The 18,186-nt window shown below is 55.0% G+C and overlaps 1 protein-coding gene across 2 annotated transcripts; it reads left to right on the top strand.

Moving 5' to 3' along the window:
* Nucleotides 1-690: 690 nt before the first annotated feature.
* Nucleotides 691-17,636, top strand: SZRD1 (SUZ RNA binding domain containing 1). 2 transcript variants are annotated; one of them, XM_058818727.1, is made up of 4 exons: nucleotides 691-756; nucleotides 11,881-11,930; nucleotides 13,905-14,156; nucleotides 15,730-17,636. In XM_058818727.1, exons 1-4 carry the CDS (start codon nucleotides 706-708, stop codon nucleotides 15,830-15,832), a joined length of 456 nt encoding a protein of 151 aa, XP_058674710.1. In that variant the 5' UTR covers nucleotides 691-705; the 3' UTR covers nucleotides 15,833-17,636. The 2 variants fall into 2 exon arrangements, with proteins under 2 accessions (XP_058674710.1, XP_058674708.1); XM_058818725.1 differs by having other exon boundaries at nucleotides 13,902-14,156.
* Nucleotides 17,637-18,186: the final 550 nt, after the last annotated feature.

Here is an 18,186-nt window from a genome sequence, read left to right as displayed (position 1 = left end):
TAAGGGAAAACCCCTCAAAATTGTAGGAAAGCACACCAAAATCAAATAAAACCACCTCAAAATTAAGGGAAAATTCCACAAAATTGTGGAATGCACACCCAAAATCAAGGAAAAATACCTCAAAATTATGATAAACCCCTCAAAATTGTGGGAAGCACACCAAAAGCAAGGAAAAACACCTCAAAATTAGGAAAAATTCAAAATTGTGGGAAAACACACCAAAATTGAGGGAAATCTTCTCAAAATTAAGGGGAAACTCAAAATTGTGGGAAAGCACAGCAAAATCGAGGAAAAACACCTCAAAATTAAGGGAAAACTCCTCAAAATTGTCGGAAAACACACTAAAATTAAGCGAAAATGTCTCACAGGGAAAGCACGCCCAAAGTGAGGGAAAACACCTCAAAATTGTGAGAAAACACACCAAAATTAAGGGAAAATATTTCAAAGGGAAAGCACGCCCAAACTAAGAGAAAACTCCTCAAAATTTAAGGAAAACACAAAAAGAAACACCTCAAAATTAAAGGAAATCGCCTCACACCCTCGCCCTGGGCCGGGTCCTCCCGGCCGCCAGGGGGCGCTGTGGTGCCGCTCCCCGCCGCCGCTTCCCGCCCTTTCCGCGCGCTGCGCGTGCGTTGCCGGGCGCGGGGCCGGCGGGCGGCGCGCGCATGCGCGGGCGCGCGGGCCCGGCGGCGGACGGGAATTAAAATGGAAGATGAGGAGGTCGCGGAGAGCTGGGAGGAGGCGGCCGACAGCGGGGTGAGGGCGGCGGCGCGGGCCGGCGTGGCGGGTCCGGGGCGCCGGGGGAGCGCGGGCGGGCGGCGCGGCGTCGCTTGAGGAAGCGGCGGGACGCGTCCGGCGGCGCGGCGGCCCCGCGGCGCTGCTAGGCCTCTTAAAGAGACCGCGGCCTCGCTCGGCGCGGGGGGCTGCGGGTCGCCCCCAGCCCCGCTGCTCGCCGGTTCTTCAGTCCCGCTTCAGGCCCCTCCTCGGAGCGGCTCCCTGCCTGTCCTCCGGCCCCCCGTGTGCTCCTCGCTGTCCCAACCCCCTGGGCGCGGCGGGGCTGCGGCCGCGGGGGCTCGGCGGGATCGCGGCCCAGCCCCGCGGGAGCTCCGCTGGCCGGGGAGGGGGAGCAGGAGGGGCCAAAATGTGCGAGCCCTGCATGGCCGTGACCCTGGCGGGCTCTGCGGGCAGCGAAGGCCTTTCCCTCTGATCGGAACGTGCTCCGTCACTCGGGCAGAACGGGGAGAGTCCCCGCCCGGCCCCTGGGGCTCGGCCCCGCTTCAGCGGCGGCTCCGGGGCTGGATGGGCACGGTGTGTGTGTGTGTCACGCCCGGGGACCCCGAGCGCTGTGAGGGCTGTGCCTGCAGATCGGCGCTGCCTCAGCAGCCGTGTGGGCGGGCGCGCTGCGGGTGCTCGCAGCGAGGGGAAACTCCGCAGGGCAAACTCTGCTTGTGGCGGATCAGAGGGCAGAGAAACCTCCGGACGGGGCTCGGCGAGCAGCCTGGACGCCACTGTGGGCAAGGGATTGGGTTACACCTGGCCGGAGCCAGGGGAGCAAAATAGAGCCTGTAATTGAATGCCCGAGAGGGGCCGGTGCCAGGCTGGCAGCGCTGCTCGCCCACCCCTCGTGCCCGGCTCGGAGATAATTCCAGCGCTCCATGAAGGGACACGGCTGCAGCCTCGGGAGCCCATGACTGTGGCCTTGAGTAATGGTTTAAAATGGTCCTGATGCTCCAGTCCTGCCGTGGAGCGTCCTCCCAGTTTGTCCTTCCTGCTGGTACCTCCCAGGTGCTTTTCCTTCGAAGGAGAAATCCCGGTCACTTGTCCTTTCTCACACCCATTTCCAGTCCACACTGCTGGGAATTTATGCTCGTAACCTCAGGGGTGCTTGTGCTGGTGAGCAGGGAGGTTCCCTGGGGAATCACACAATCCTTGGGGTAGGAAAAGCTCTCCAGGACCATCGAGTCCTCCATGTGCCCAGTCCCCACCTTGTCCCCAGTCCAGAGCTCTGAGTGCCACCTCCAGGCTTTCCTTAGATACCTCCAGGAATGGGAGCCCCAAACCTCCCTGGGCAGCCCCTGCCAAGGCCTGAGCACCATTTCCATGCAGAAATTCCTCCTGGTGTCCACCCTGAGCCTCCCCTGGCCCAGCCTGAGGCCATTCCCTCTGCTGCTGTCCCTGTTCCCCAGAGCACAGCCCGACCCCTGGTCTGTCCCCTCCTGTCAGGAGCTGTGCAGAGCCACAAGGGCCCCCCTGAGCCTCCTTTTCTCCAGGCTCAGCCCCTTTCCAGCTCCCTCAGCTGCTCCTGTAGGGCTGGCAGGAGGAGCAGCTGCTGTTGCAGTTGTTGATGCCTGTGGAGCAGTTGGAGGGGGGTGGGATGTGAGCTGCCTGTGCAGGCTGGTAATGGGGCAGGAGCTGCCCTGGGGGTCAGGAAGGGGATCTCACTCTGTGCCTGGCAGGAAGGAGCCCTGGAGGTGCTGGTGGTGCCTGCAGGAAGTGGATGCTGACAGGATGGAGCACAGGAGAGCCCAACCTCCCCTTGTCCCGTGGTTCTTGTGGTGCTGATGGATGCTGCTGCAGCTGGGGACGTTCAGGTGTCCCAAAGTCACAGGCACAGGTGGGCACAGAGCAGCCAGGGCAGGAGCAGGCTCTGCTGTGGCACCAGCAGCAACTGCAGCTCCTCCTGAGGGGCAGCTCTGATCCCTGCCTGTGAGCAGGGACAGAACCAGGGAAGGGCTGGAGCTGGGCCAGGGGGGTTTGGGTTTTTGGGTTGGAGATCAGCAAAGGCTCTTCCCCAGAGGGTGCTGGCACTGCCCAGGCTGCCCAGGGAATGGTCCCAGCCCTGCCAGAGCTCCAGGACAGGCTGGGATTGTTGGGGTGTCTGTGCAGGGCCAGGGGTTGGATTTGATCCCTGTGGGTCCCTTCCAGCTCAGGACACTCCATGGTTCTGTGATTTTCTTCCATCCAAGGCAATCCCAGCATACAGGAGCAGGGCTTGGCAGTGCTGTTGGTGCTCAGGAGGCTGCAGCAGAGCAGAGACACCAGGGAGCAGCTCAAACACATCCTGCTGTGACAGCGCCAGGACACAGGGAAAGGGCAGGGTTAGCTGGGATACTGGGAATTAGGAATTGTCCCCTGGCAGGGTGGACAGCCCTGGCACAGGTGCCCAGAGCAGCTGTGGATCCCTGGCAGTGCCCAAGGCCAGGCTGGACATTGGGGACAGTGGGAGGTGTCCCTGCCATGGCAGGGCTGCCACTGCAGCAGCTTTAAGGTCCCTCCCAACCCAAACCATTCTGGGATTCTGTGATGCTGGCACTTCCCACTGTTGGGAGCCTGAGTTATTTAATTTTTTAGACCCTTCAAGACATGAGGGAACAGTAGAGATACACCAGGAGATGCATGGTGGGTTTTATCGATGCATTATCTGTGTCCTAGCATGTAATTTTTTAATATTCCACACACAGGGTGTTCCTTGGGAAAGCAAATACATCACATTTTCAGTTCTGGGGGTGTTTGTTTGTAGCTTTTGGTGAGGCTGAGAACTTCTGCTCAAGGCCTTGAGGAAGGTTTGTCAGCAAGAGGCAGTTCTGGGCTGAGCAGAGATCCCAGGGTCTCCTAATTAAAATTCACCTCATTTCTCTCTTGCAGCTCCCCCCAAATCAGGCACCAGGAAAATCTCATTAGGTTGAATAAAACCCCTAAAAATCCAACCCAGCTTGGTTTGGTCGCTCAGGGAGCTGTGAAACAAATCCTGGTGGTTGGTTGTGTGTTCAAGGTGGCCTCTCTTGCTCTTGTGCCATCAGAGCTGCCCCAGACACGGAGCAGCTCCTTGGGAATGTGCCACCCCCGAGTGACCATGACAGTGTCCCCTGTCCCAGGGCCACAGGGTGCAGCAGAGCTCCGTGGGGCCTCTGGGTCATTGTCACCTCCCTGTGTCCAATTAGAGCCCTGGAATGTCTGTGGAATGGGGAGTTACAGCTGGAAACCAGGCTGTGAGTAACCTCTGAGTTAGGAGTGAGGCTGGGAAGGGTTTCAAAGGGCCAGTCTGGGTCAGAAAACACTAATGAGCCTTAATTCCTGGTTTGTTTTTGTGTGGTGTTGTGTGGCCTGGCTGGCAAACACAAATGAGAGGTCAGTTGGTGACACTCAGGCCTGTTTACCTGGCTAAAGCAATAATTAAATGTTAGGTGGAAGCTGGGCTCCAGAACATGGTCATGGGTGATCCTCAGCTTGGAACTGGTGCTTGGCAGAGAGATTCATTGGTTATTTCTTTACCAGGTAGAATTGGAGTGTGTCAGAGTCTTAATCATTGATTCCAGATCAGGATCTCTTTCAGCTTCATCCCGAGGGAGGGGACAGCTCTGTGAGCAGGGACAGCACCCAGGGAAGGGCTGGGGCTGGCCCAGGGGGGTTTGGGTTGGAGATCAGCAAAGGCTCTTCCCCAGAGGGTGCTGGCACTGCCCAGGCTGCCCAGGGAATGGTCCCAGCCCTGCCAGAGCTCCAGAACAGGCTGGGATTGTTGGGGTGTCTGTGCAGGGCCAGGGGTTGGATTTGATCCCTGTGTGTCCCTTCCAGCTCAGGACATTCCCTGGTTCCCTGCAGGTCAAACATTCCTCTGGCAATCCAAAACAGGTTAAAATCCCATGGAATTACTCTCCTTGTGTGCCTTTTTCCCCTGGAGTTTGCAGACTGAGCTCCAGCTGCTCCCTTCAGCCCCTGCAGTGTCCCCACTGCTCCCAGCCGTGTCCCCAAGAGAGGAGAACCTGCCCCATGTCCTGTGATCGGCCATTCCAGGAGGATGGAGCAGACAGAGGCTGGGAATGCACTTTGGCCTGGCCTGGGACTGTCCCCAGCTGGTGTCACAGCACTCAGGGAGGACAGGGCACCCGAGGTGGCAGAATGTCTCCTGTCTGTCACACGTGAGGGTGGCATTGGTGCCACCTGCCAGGCTCTGGGTCACTGGATCTGGAGGTGTCAGCTGCTGTCACTTGGAGGTGCTCAATGGGGTTGGAGTCCAGCAGAGGCAGAAGGGAGACACTCTGGAGTGTGACACTGTGACCTCCCTCTGCTAATGAGTGCTGTGGGCAGGGCCACACTAACGAGGCTGGGGTGTGCAGGGCTGTGGCCGTGAGGAAAACTGGGTTTTGGGGTCAGGGCTGTGAGGGAATCCCAGAAACCCTTAAAGCTCATCCCATTCCATGTCCTGCCATGGCAGGGACACCTTCCACTGCCCCAGGGTGCTCCAAGCCCCAATGTCCAGCCTGGCTTTGGGCACTGCCAGGGATCCAGAGCTGCTCTGGGCACCCTGTGCCAGGGCCTGCCCACCCTCACAGGGGGCAATTCCTAATTCCCAATATCCCATCCAGCCCTGCCCTGAGGCAGTGGAAGCCATTCCCTGTGTCCTGTCCCTCCATCCTTGTCCCCAGTCCCTCTGCAGCTCTCCTGGAGCCCCTTCAGGCCCTGCAAAGGCTCTGAGCTCTCCCTGGAGCTTCTCCTCTCCAGCTGAGCATTCCCAGCTCTCCCAGCAGAGCTGCTCCACCCCCCTGATCCCCCTGGAGCGTCCAGCAGCTCCAGCTCCTCCCTGTGCTGGGGCAGCTCTGCAGGTGCTGAGGGTCTCACCTGAGGGGCAGAGGGGCAGAATCTCCCCTCCCCTGCTGCCATGAACCCTGGATGGATTTGGACTTCCCACACCAAAAAGATGTGGGGCAAAGTTTCACCAAATGTTTGCTTTAGGTGCTGTAACAGATCCAAAAAGTCTTGAAACTGGGAATGGAAATTTCTGTTTCTGCTGCTGGGTGTTGCTTGGGCAGGTGGAGGTTTTTGGTAAGAAATGGGAGGTTTGGAGGTTGGGAATGATCAGGGGGAAGTGAGGTTGGTTTGGGGATACTGCAGCAAGGGAGAAGGAGCTGCTGCCCCACTGAGTTCTTCCCCCAGCCCTAAAAATCCGTGCTGGGAATGTCAGACTTGTTCCCAAAAATGCTCCATGTCCCCAATGCCTGGTGCTGAGGAGCAGGATCTGCCATGGAGACACAAACACCTGGGGCTGAGCCTGGCAGGGTGACTGGGAGGAATAATTAATGCAGCAGCTGATCCCCAGTAGCCTCAGGAGCTGGAGTGTTGCAGTAATTATTAGATTAATTTCTCTTTGGAGCAGAGAAATAGGTGGGTAAGGAGGAGATCTGGGGCTGCCCAGCTCTGCTCTTTCCTGAGGGTGTTTTGTTCCAGGTTTGGGTCTCCATCAACAGCTCTGGTGACCTCAGATCTTAAAACTTGCTTTTATTTCCTAAAGAAAGGAACATCAGCCAGGCTTTGGAGTTTGTCAGGAATTGCCAGAGCATGCAGTGGTGCTGTGAGGAGCAGACCCAGCTGTGGTTTTGGGAGGATCCAGCTCCAGCTGAAATTCACTTGTTCTTGGGTCTGACATTCCACATTATTGGGGTGAGAGGGGTAGAAGGTTGTGCTGGGAGTAGATACAGCAGAGAATGTGGTTAATGGTTTTCCAGAGCTTTGGAAAATGTTACCAGAGATCCAGGAGAGCAGCAGGACCGCTGCCCTGTGCTCTGGTAGGGATCTCCCCAGGATTTCTGCAGAGGAGTTTTGGATGAAGAGGGGGAAATACCACCTGGTGTAAGTGATTTACACCAAGTCTCTGCTTTCCTCACACCTTCAGTGGAGCTCACTCACTCACCTTGGGGTGAAAGGCAGCCAGGGGTTATCCTGTAATTCCTGCCTGGATCAGCCAGGCTGGGAGCTGCTGTTTGCTGTGTTTGGAGAGTCCCTGCTGGCAGGGATGGGGACAATGCCCTGTGTGTGTCCAGGGCACTGCAGTTATTCCCAAATGTGTATTCCCAAAAGGTTTCTTGCCAGCAGAGTGGCTGGCTTGGCTTCCCAATATTCTGGATTTGCCTGGGAATGTGCCTCCATCCCCTGCAGAATGCATTCCTGGGGTGCTGAGGGTCCCCAGCTCACCAGCAGCACCCCCAAGGTGTCAACTTAATGCCTGGGTGGCTCTTTGGCATGCCAGGCCATAGGAATGTGGGATCTGAGCAGCAGATTCATGTCCTGGGGTCCATGTCTGCATTCCAAGGGGGGTTATGGATCCTCTTGGCTGTTTTCCTCAGGGTGGGGGTAGGAAGGGTGCCTGTGGTGGGGCTCAGGTCAGCTTCCATGACGTCCTTGTCCACAAATGCAGCCTAAATGTCAGAGAACAGGATCTTCTTCGGGCTGTTTGTTTGGGTCCTGTTTGGCATCCACAAATAATAGCCCTAAAAATAGGCTGCTGAGATTCCTGGCTAATCTTTGGGGAGGGGGTTTTGCACGGGGATGTGAGGCAGGCTGGGAATGTCCTGTGGTTTTTGGTGATGCAGAGAAGTTTGTGTGGGAAGGGGGAGCTGGAGGAGCCCCTCAGGTGAAGGACACCTGGGGTTTGTCCCCAGTGACCTGTGCAGGTCCTCAGATGCCACATCCAGCTGCCTCTGCAGACAGCTCATGCCTGTGGTGCTTGTAGTGCCTCTGGCACTTGCCCTCAGAGTCAGCTCCTAATTTTATCTCCTTCCCCGCATGGTGACAGCCAGCGTGACACAGCAGAGCAGAGGGGGTGACATCAGCACACGGATGGATCCGTGCAGAGCAGCAGCAGGGATTTGATTTTAATTAAAAATGAGCAGTGCCAAGGTGATTCTGCTTTTAAAGTGGTGCAGTGATCCCAGTCACGAGCTGTGAGGCTGCTCAGGGCTGGGGCTGTGTCTGCACGTGGTGTTCAAACACTCCATTCCTCCAATTCCAAACATCCCAGCAATGAGCACTGAGCTGCCTGGAAAATGCAGAGTCAGTGCCTGTGTTTAGAAGAAAACACAATTTGTGACACACCAAGAGGTGTGTGAGGTGGGGAGGGAGTGCTCCTCACTCACCTCACTGCAGCTGAGGTGGGGAGCTGCTTTTGCCCATCTATTTAAACACAAAAGGAGATTTTTCCTACCAAAATTTCAGTGGGGGCAGCTGGAATCCCCTCAGCAGTGCCAGGAATTCTGTGGATCCTGCAGAGGTTGGGGTGGCAGGGAGGGGTTTGTGTGTGATTGGTGTCAAGGGTTGGTTTTTGTTATTCTGCCAAGGTCCCTACGTGTGGAGGGAGCCTCCTGTTCTGCAGGGAGCACAGTGCTCCCATCAGCTGCTGAGGCTGGAATTTAGGGGATTTATTTGATATTTTACTGCTCCTGGCTTTGCTCCTTGTGCCAGCCTGGTGTGGGCACAGGCCCAGGGCAGGGCCAGGCCCCTGTGCTGTGCCCTCGTGGAAAGAAGGACCTGGAGGGGCTGGAGCATGTCCAGGGAAGGGAACGGAGCCCCAGGAGAGGCTGAGGGAGCTGGGAAGGGGCTGAGCCTGGAGCAAAGGAGGCTCAGGGGGCCCTTGTGGCTCTGCACAGCTCCTGACAGGAGGGGACAGCCCAGGAGTGGGGCTGTGCTCCAGGGAACAGGGACAGGAGGAGAGAGAACGGCCTCAGGCTGGGCCAGGGGAGCTCAGGGTGGGCATCAGGAGGAATTTCTGCATGGGAAGGGTGCTCAGGCCTTGGAACTGCCCAGGGAGGGTTGGAGTGCCCATCCCTGGAGGTGGCACTCGCCAGGCTGGGGACAGGGTGGGCTCAGTGATCCAAGGTCTTTCCCAGCCTCCCTGACCCCGTGTGATCCCTGGTGAGGAGCTCCCCAAGCACAGAGCTCTGGTTTATGGTCCAGCACCACGAGCTTGCTCCCTGACCACTGGTGGGTTTGGGGATTTGGAGACAAAGGCACCAAGAATTTTGCTGGAAGTGACCTGCTCCAGAGTGGGAAAAGCGAAACAGGCTGTGAAGGAGTTGGGATGGTTTTGAAGGATTCGTTGGGTAAGTTTTGGTGTCGAGCAGAGCAAAGAGCTTCATTTTCCTGTGCCAGGGGAGGCTGCAGGCTGTGGCTGGATGTGGGGCTGTCTGGCAGCGCTGGGGCTCGGTGACAGTGCCATGAATCACCTGTTCTCAGTGCTGAGGTGGAGGTGACACCCTGCAATTGCAGCATCTCCCAGTCAGACCATGGCTGCAGCCCTGGGGCTCAGCTCAGAGCCCCCAGCAGTGCAGGAACAGCCCCAGGAGAGCAGAGGTGTAGGAACAGCCCCAGGGCTCAACTCAGAGCCCCCAGTGCTTCAGGAGCAGCCCCAGGAGCAGCAGCAGTGCAGGAACAGGCTCAGAGCTCAGCTCAGAGCCAGCAGAAGTGCAGGAACAGCCCCAGGGCTCAGCTCAGAGCCTCCAGTGCTTCAGGAACAGCCCTGAGCTCAGCTCAGAGCCCCCAGCAGTGCAGCAATGTGACTTTTGCCAGGCCACCTCTCCTCTGCTAGAAAGGAGGTGGTTCAGAGCAGAACAGAGCATTCCCCAGGGCTGCCATGTGGCTTGTGTCACCTCTGTGCCCACAGTCCCAGTCAGCTGAGGGCTCAGCAGCCTTGTTTCTACTCAGTGTGGAATGGTTTGAGAAGCTCCTGAAGTGTGTTTCCCCCCTTTCCACCCTGTTTTCCTGTTGTCTCTCTCCCCTGTGTGCTGAAGTATTTAATGGGGATATTCCAGGAGGGCCTGGAGGCTGAAAATCTGGTTTTAAGACCACAATGTCATCACCTGGGCTGGCTGAGTGAGGAGCCAACCCCTTCCCCTCATTTGGCTTCTGCTGTTTGCCACCAGCTGCCCCACAGCATCTCCATCCTCAGCAGGATATGCACTGCTCTCAGAGGGCAGGAGGCAGCTCTCACACATTCCCTCCCTCCTGTGCAGCAAAAAATGGGATTTTCCTCCCTCCCAGCCCCCTTGAAGAGGAAGGAAGCTGCCTGCAGGTGTTGGCCCTCCCCAGGAGGCTCTGCCTTGTGAAGCTCTGCCTGGTTCTGTTACCTCCCAGGACAGGCTTGGGTGAGGAAACTCAACCTCCCACCCACCTTTTATCTTCCTGAAATGATTTATTCCATTCTAGGTGGAGGTGTATGACCAACAGCCAACTCTGTGGATTGGCATCTTGTAGTGACTTGTGCTCCTTCCCTGCTCACAGGGGCAGGGAATTTCAGTCCAAACCCATTCCCTTCCCGAGCTGTGCCCGCTGTGGTTCCTGCAGGCAGCAGGGGGAAGCAGCCAGGCCTCAAAGCAGAGCAGCTGCCTCCTGCCACAAATTTGGAATTTCCTTCTGTAGTGCCAGATATCAGCTGGCTAAACTGGGACACTCTCAGGTAGTTTCTCTCCTTATTTGATGATCAAATCAAACACAAAAAGCTGTTTCAGAGCCTCTTTTAACGGAGCTGTCATGAGGACCTAAAAATTGCGAGGATCTAAAAATACCGGTGGGGTTGGGGCAGGTCACCTGCAGGGGGGTTGAAACCTGGCTTCCTTCTCCTCCTCAGCCGAGTTTTCTCTGTAATTGCTCTGGTTGCAACACCTGGGCAGCCTGGCAGGGGTGGCTGCCAGCCTGGGCAGGGCTGACGCGCTCAGACCCGGCTCTGTGGGTGATGAACACGTCTCTGTGCCCATGGGTGACTCGGTGGTGACTGCAGCCCAGGGAGGTGTGGGGCAGGGCAGGGCCTTCTCCTGGCAGGAACGTGGCCCTGCTGGCCAGCCCTGCCCCTGGCCTGGGCTCGGGGCTCAGCTTCCCTGGATCGCCCTGTGTCACACACATCTTTGCATGAAAATCATTTCCTTAGGATTTTTCCTCCTGAGAAGCTGAGAGGCCTCAGGAACAAAACGTATACAATGGTTATCTGCTGCTGTGGAATGCAACAGGTGCATCTGTGATTGGTCTCGTGTGGTTGTTTCTAATTAATGGCCAATCACAGTCAGCTGGCTCGGACTCTCTGTCCCAGCCACAAACCTTTGTTATCATTCCTTTCTATTATTAGCTTAGCCAGCCTTATGAGATGAAATTTTTCCTTCTATTCTTTTAGTATAGTTTTAATATAATATATATAATAAAATAATAAATCAAGCCTTCTGAAACATGGAGTCAGATCCTCGTCTCTTCCCTCATCCTCAGACCCCTGTGAACACCACCACAGCCCTGGCTGTGGCCACTGCTGCTCCAATGCCCAGCAGGTTTGGCCTGATCCCTGCCTGGATCCAGGAGTACCTTGCTGTGGAATTGCTGTGGAATCCGTGGGGTTTTACCCTCACAGGTGGTTTTTTGCCAGCTGAGGTGGTTAAAATGAGTGATGAGCACTCGGCACCTGTTGCTGACATCTTTATATGAAAATCCTCTCCTTAGGATTTTTCCTCCTGAGAAGCTGAGACGCCTCAGGAACAAAATGTAAACAATGATTATCTGCTGCTGTGGAATGCAACAGGTGCATCTGGGATTGGTCTCATGTGCTTGTTTCTAATTAATGGCCAATCACAGTCAGCTGGCTTGGACTCTCTGAGCCACAAACCTTTGTTATCATTCTTTTCTATTCTTAGCCAGCCTTCTGATGAGAACTTTTTCTTCTATTCTTTTAGTATAGTTTTAATGTAATATATATATCATAAAATAATAAATCAAGCCTTCTGAAATATGGAGTCAGATCTTTGTCTCTTCCCTCACCTGAACACCCCTGTGAACACGGTCACAGACGCCAGATCCATGGCCTGCTGTGGGTGTGCTGCTGGCTACAGCAGAATACTCCTGGTGGTTTTGCTTTTCTCATGGCTTATCCATGATGGCTTTACTTTTCTCTGCCTCTTGATTCCCAAATCATCCTTAGATGGAACCACACACTCCCTCCCCCCTTTAGAGATCGGTGTTTGGAACACTGTAATTACATGTGTGCCCAAACAGGCTCAAACTCTGACCTCCAAACTGAGATTGGTCTTCATTTTATTAAAAACTTTGTGGTTTTACTTTTCTCTCCTTCTTTTCTAGGAAATAGACAGACGGTTGGAAAAGAAGCTGAAGATCACACAGAAGGAAAGGTAAAATCCTGATTTCCCTGAGGTGCTGTTGGACAGCTGAGGGCCTGCGGGGTGGGGAAACAGCTTCAGACTGAGCAGGGAGCGCTGGGATGGGGTTGAGAATCAGTGAGTCCCTGTCTCTGTGCCACTAGGTGGCCTTTGGGAGCCGCGGGAGAAAGCTGAGAGTGCTCTGATTTCAGAGCTTTCAGAGCCGGCTCCTCCAGACTGGATGAAGCTCCAGCTTGGGGGAAGCCAAGTGAGAAAGAGGGGAAGAAATGGCTGAGTCAGGTAATGCCGGCTCCTGGCTCTGGACTGACTCACTGTGTCTTGCATCAGGCACAATTTCTTTTCCTGCTTCCTTTGGGCCTGGGCAGGGCTGTGTTATTTTCTCCTACCAGAAACTTTTTTAATCGTTGCTGACAAGTCCTTTGTTGTTGGGTTTTTTCCCCTTTGATTATTAGAGAGTCATGGGATTTATCTTCTGGGAGTTCCATGCAGAAAAGGGACTGTGAAACATTCAGATGGTGAGCTGGGGCTGAGGCTGGCTCTGAGGAGTGAAATGGCAGGGTTGGAGTGACCGGCTGGGTGTCCTGGTGAGAGGGGCCCTAGAAATCCTTGCAGGGAGTGAAATCAAGGTGCTTACACCAATGTCTTCAACTAGAAATAGTGAAGTGTCGCAGACATCTTTTATGAAAAATCCTTTCCTTAGGATTTTTCTTCCTGAGAAGCTGAGAGGCCTCAGGAACAAAATGTTGGTTACATTTGTGATAACAAAACAATGGTTATCTGCTGCTGTGGAATGCAACAGGTGCATCTGTGATTGGCCCATGTTGGTTATTTCTAATTAATGGCCAATCACAGTCAGCTGGCTCAAGACAGCAAGTCCAAGCCACAAACCTTTGTTATCATTCCTTTCTATTCTTAGCCAGCCTTCTGAGGAAATCCTTTAATCTATTCTTTTAGTATAGTTTTAATATAATATATATAATAAAATAATAAATCAAGCCTTCTGAAACATGGAGTCAGATCCTCGTCTCTTCCCTCATCCTCAGACCCCTGTGACCACTGTCACAGTAAAGCTCTGCTGAGGGAACAGTCTCTGTTCCCGTTCCTTCAGCACAGTTTAATTGTGACAGTGTCACAGGGGTTTGCAGGTGAGGGAAGAGACGAGAATGTTGACTCCATGTTTCAGAAGGCTTGATTTATTATTTTATGATATATATTACAATAAAACTATACTAAAAATAATAGAAGGAAAAGTTTAATCTCAGAAGGCTGGCTAAGCAAAGAATAGAAAGGAATCTTTGTGGCTCGGACAGAGAGTCCAAGCTAACTGGGCTGTGATTGGCCATTAATTAGAAACAACCACACGAGACCAATCACAGATGCACCTGTTGCATTCCACAGCAGCAGATAACCATTATTTACATTTTGTTCCTGAGGCGTCTCAGCTTCTCAGGAAGAAAAATCCTAAGAAAGGATTTTTAATGAAAAGACACTGCGACATTTAATGGTGTCACACACAGCAGAGACTGATTTTCCATCTCTTTCCGAGCTATCCACTGCTCCTCTTTAGAGTTACTACTATAACGAGGCCTTTAATTATTGCAGGCTGCTCTTAATCATAGGAAGGCCATTCAGACACGAGGAATTCACACACTGGACTGTCACTCTGTTTTTTTAAGATTTTTTAAGCTTTTTAATGTTGACATTTTTGTAGTGAACTTTCTCTGTAAATAACTCATTGTTTTGCGTTCTTTTATAGAAGAAGAGAAAGTTGATAAACTGTTGGTTTGACCGGTGTCATTGGAGAGGTGGCACTGTCACCCTCCAGTCCACTGTCACTCTTAGAAAACTATAAATGTTAGAGTCAGAAAATAAAGTCCCTAGAGCAGCGGTGTGCGCTTGTGTTTTTTCATGTCCTATAGCAACACCAGGCAGCAAACCCCCGTGGCAAACACTCACCAACCCCTTGTTTTCCTTCCCAAACAGCAGAAAGTCCAAATCTCCTCCCAAAGTGCCGATCGTGATCCAGGACGACAGCCTTCCCGCGGGGCCGCCGCCGCAGATCCGCATCCTGAAGCGGCCCACGAGCAACGGCGTGCTGAGCAGCGCGCACCCCGCCAGCCGCCCCGCCTTCCCCGTCAAATCGCTGGCACAGCGCGAGGCCGAGTACGCCGAGGCCAGGAAACGCATCCTGGGCAGCGCCAGCCCCGAGGAGGAGCAGGAGAAACCCATCCTGGACAGGTGGGAGCAGCTCTGTGTGGCTGGGGAGTTGCTGCCTGGTGTTAGTGGGGGTGCAGCCAGGCTGGCACAGAGAGGGGAGGGCTCTGCTAGAGCCTCAGCTAGGTGGCAGTGAGGGAAGGGCCTGGTAAGGTCACAAACCATGGAATTATTGAGGTTGGAAGAGCCTTCCAGGATCAGAGTCCAGCCATTGACTGGCGCTGCTGTGTTCCTCATTAAACATGTCCCTGTGCCACGTCCATGTGCCTTCAGAACACTTCCAGGGATCCAGGGGCAGCCACACCTGTGCCAGGGAGGAATTCTTCCCAATATCCAATCCATCCCTGCCCTCTGGCAGTGGGAATCTGTTCCCCCAGGCTCTCATCCAGAGTCCCTCCATCTTTGCTGTTGGCCCCTTCAGGCACTGGAAGGCCACAGTCAGGTCACCCCAGAGGTTCTCTGTTCTAGGCTGAGCAATCCCAATTCCCCCAGCCTTTCCTCACAGCAGAGCTGCTCCATCCCTCTGATCACCTTGGCAGGCTCCTTTGGGCTTGTTCCACGTCCTTCCTGTCCTGGGGACCCCAGAGCCCCTGACAGCGTCCAGTGGTGCAGGGGTTTCCCCGAGGCACTCAGAATTCCACACCTCATTCAGAATTCCACACCTCCTTTGGATGTCCCTGCCCTGGTGTCCCTGCAGGACCCAGCGGTGTCTCCACAGGCTCAGTTGTGTCCCCACAGGCTCAGCTCTGTTCTCTCTGTCCCTGCAGGCTCAGCTGTCCCCCTCTGTCTCCGCAGGCTCGGTTCTGTCCCTACAGGCCCCAGCTGTGTCTCTGCAAGCTCAGCTCTGTTCCCTCTGTCCCCACGGGCTCAGTTATGTCCCTGCAGACCCCAGCGGTGTCCCTGCAGGCTCAGCTGTCCCCCTCTGTCCCCACAGGCTCAGTTGTGTCCCCATAGGCTCAGCTCTGTCTCCCTCTGTCCCCACAGGCTCAGCTCTGTTCCCCCTGTCCCCGCAGACCCCAGCAGTGTTCCTGCAGGTTCAGCTGTGTTCCTTCTGTCCCTGCAGGCTCAGTTGTGTCCCCATGGGCTCAGCTCTGTTCCCTCTGTCCCCGCAGGCTCAGTTGTGTCCCTGCAGGCCCAGCTGTCCCCCTGTGATCCCGCAGGCTCAGTTGTGTCCCCCTCTGTTCCCGCAGGCTCAGTTGTGTCCCCACAGGCCCAGCTGTCCCCTCTGTCCCTGCAGGCCCCAGCAGTGCCCCAGAGGCTCAGTTGTGTCCCACAGGCTCAGCTGTCCCCTCTGTCCCCACAGACTCAGTTGTGTCCCCCTCTGTCCCTGCAGGCTCTAGCAGTACCCCACAGGCTTAGCTGTCCCCTCTGTGTCCGAAGGCTCAGTTGTGTCCCCACAGGCTCATTGTGTCCCCACAGGCTCAGTTGTGTCCCCACAGGCTCAGTTGTGTTCCCTCTGTCCCCACAGGCTCAGTTGTGTTCCCTCTGTCCCTGCAGGCCCCAGCTATGTCCCCACAGGCTCAGTTGTGTTCCCTCTGTCCCTGCAGGCCCCAGCTATGTCCCCACAGGCTCAGTTGTGTCCCCTCTGTCCCTGCAGGCCGCCGCGGATCTCGCAGCCCGAGGACAGCCGGCAGCCCAACAATGTGATCCGGCAGCCGCTGGGCCCCGATGGCTCGCAGGGCTTCAAGCAGCGCAGATAGAGGCGGAGGCGCCGTTCCGCCGGCACGGACACACGGACCCGGGCCTGGGGACCTCCCGGGGTGATTTGCACTGTGACCCTTTTGCTCTGCCCACTGTGACCTTCAGCCCCACGCACTGTGACCTCCCCTCTCCACCCACTGTGAGCGGCCGTGGCGGCAGGGCTGTCCCCCCGTGCGGCCGGGGGACACGAGGGGCCGTGCCGCGCTCGGCCGGGCGCAGGGAGTCGTGCGTGTCCCACTCGGGTCGGAGCGAGCGCCAGCAATAACGTTTGTTGTACTCCAAACCTGGCATTTAAGGAAAAGAAAAAAAAAAAACAAAAACAAAACAAAAAAAAAAGATGGGAAGCCTCCCCAGCCGCGCACGTTGTCCTCATCACTTCCAGAACGAGTTCTGTTTCCGAGGATTTTAGGTTCTTTTATTTGGTTTTCTGTTTGTTTTCTGTATCTTGGATCGGCGGAGTGCGTGGGAAGGGTTTGAGCCATTTGTTTGAGTCCAGAGAGGTAGCTGAGTGTTCCAAAGGGAATTCCAATGGATTTCCATGAATGTGATGGCTTGGGGATGACAAGCTCATGTTTCTCCTTCTCCATTTCCACTGCCATGGAAGCGAACTCCTGGATACCCCCAGGTACCTCGGAGTCGGACCCAGTTCACATCCTGCTCCTGTTAAAGCTTGGCTCCGATTCCCTGCTGGCTTTGAGGAGAAGCTTAAAACACCTCCTTTATGGGTTCTTTTGTGTTTGGGGAGAAGGGAATGCAGAGTGACCCCGTGCAAATGCCTGCTGTCCGGCCATGGAGGGCCGGGCAGTGAAGAATTAGGGAGATGTGAGGAGGAGGAGGAGAGGCTCCGGCGCCGCTGTGGCTCTGACGTCGGGCAGTGGGATATCCCGGCAGCGCAGGGACGGTACGAGCTCTCCTGGAATGGCAGACCTGGGAACCAGACCAGCCTTGGGGAAAGCCTGGATGATCCCCACATCTCCCTGGAGGCCGCAAAGCTTCAGGGAAGGGATCGTCCTGCTCCGGCTCCCGGGAAGAGGATGGGGAGGCTGCTGCTCCCCAGGAACGGAGATGTTCCCCCGTGGGTGAAGCTGAGGATCACTCGATATCAAGGGATTGGATGAACACTAAATGCTCTTCCTGGAGGGCCAGGACCTGGAGACCTGGGTGGTTCCTGATGGATCCTGCATCCAGGTGCTGCCTTCAGCAGGTTCGAGGGGGAACGAGCCAATCTTGACGTGCACGAAAAGCCCTGTGTGGAAATGAGGCTGAAATCCCACAGAAACGGGAAAATAGAAACTACCTGTGTATCCAACCCCCGGAACCTCCTCACAGCTGGTTCCGGGTGGGGCGGGATTCCCCCGGGATTCCCCCTGGGATCCTGGGGACTTTTGGGGGATCTCACTCATCCCCTGAGCCTGGGGGCCGGGATGAGCTCCGGGAGGGAGCGGGAGGGAGAAGGCCGTCAGCAATAACTGTAGTCACTGCGCCTTTCCTTAATTATTCCTAAAAATAGCATAGAATAGCCAAAAACCTCCCAAATCCGCCGGATTTCTGGTGCCTCATCGCTGCCTCCTTCGTGGCCGGCACCGAGATCCCAGCTCCGGCACCGAAATCCCCTTTTCCAGCACTGAAATCTCCTTGTCCGGCGCCAGGACTCGGTGCCCAGGACACGTCCCGCCCGCGGGCAGGGCTCGGCGGCGTTCCTGTGGGAAGCGCCTTCATCCCCAGGAGGGGGAGGATGGACGCGGTACCCGCGTGTTTCTGCTCCCCCCAGAAAACAAAAAACAAAAAAACGTGCGCCGGAAAGAAAACGTTTTATAAATTGTATTTTAAATAAATGTCTTTAAACTTTTCACGGCTTTATGGCTCCCTCCTTTTGTCCTCGTGTCTGCCAGGGGCAGCTTTTAGGTGGCAGGTGTGTAAAAATCCACCAGGAAGGTAAAATCTGGGAGCCTTTGCCCATAATTTCCACCCAAAACCAGAGGATTTTACCCCGTTTTTAGGATGGTTGGGAGGAGTGGTCCAAGGAGGGTGGAAAGGGAAGATGTGAATCCCAAGTGTGGATGTGAGTGCTGTCTCTCCCTGGAGGAGAAAAGCAAATCAGTTAATTCAACTCATTTAATCGAATGTGATTATTTTGTTGCTCTGTGCTGGGTTCCCCCCTGGGTGTTGTGCTCCATAATGTCCAGAGAAGGTGCTGGAACTTCCTGGGGTGAGGAATCCGGGAGCCCTGGCAGCTCCCACAGCCCTCGGCTCCCTTGGAATTCTGATGATTTTTATCTACTTACAATAGAAATAATGCAAACATATAATATTAATATAATATTAACATTTTAATAGACTATAGAAATATTAA

This window comes from Ammospiza caudacuta, chromosome 22, assembly GCF_027887145.1.
Source record: "Ammospiza caudacuta isolate bAmmCau1 chromosome 22, bAmmCau1.pri, whole genome shotgun sequence".
Taxonomy (NCBI): Eukaryota; Metazoa; Chordata; class Aves; order Passeriformes; family Passerellidae; genus Ammospiza; species Ammospiza caudacuta.
Note: the sequence above shows the minus strand (reverse complement) of the source record. Positions and strands in the feature narration are given on the sequence as shown.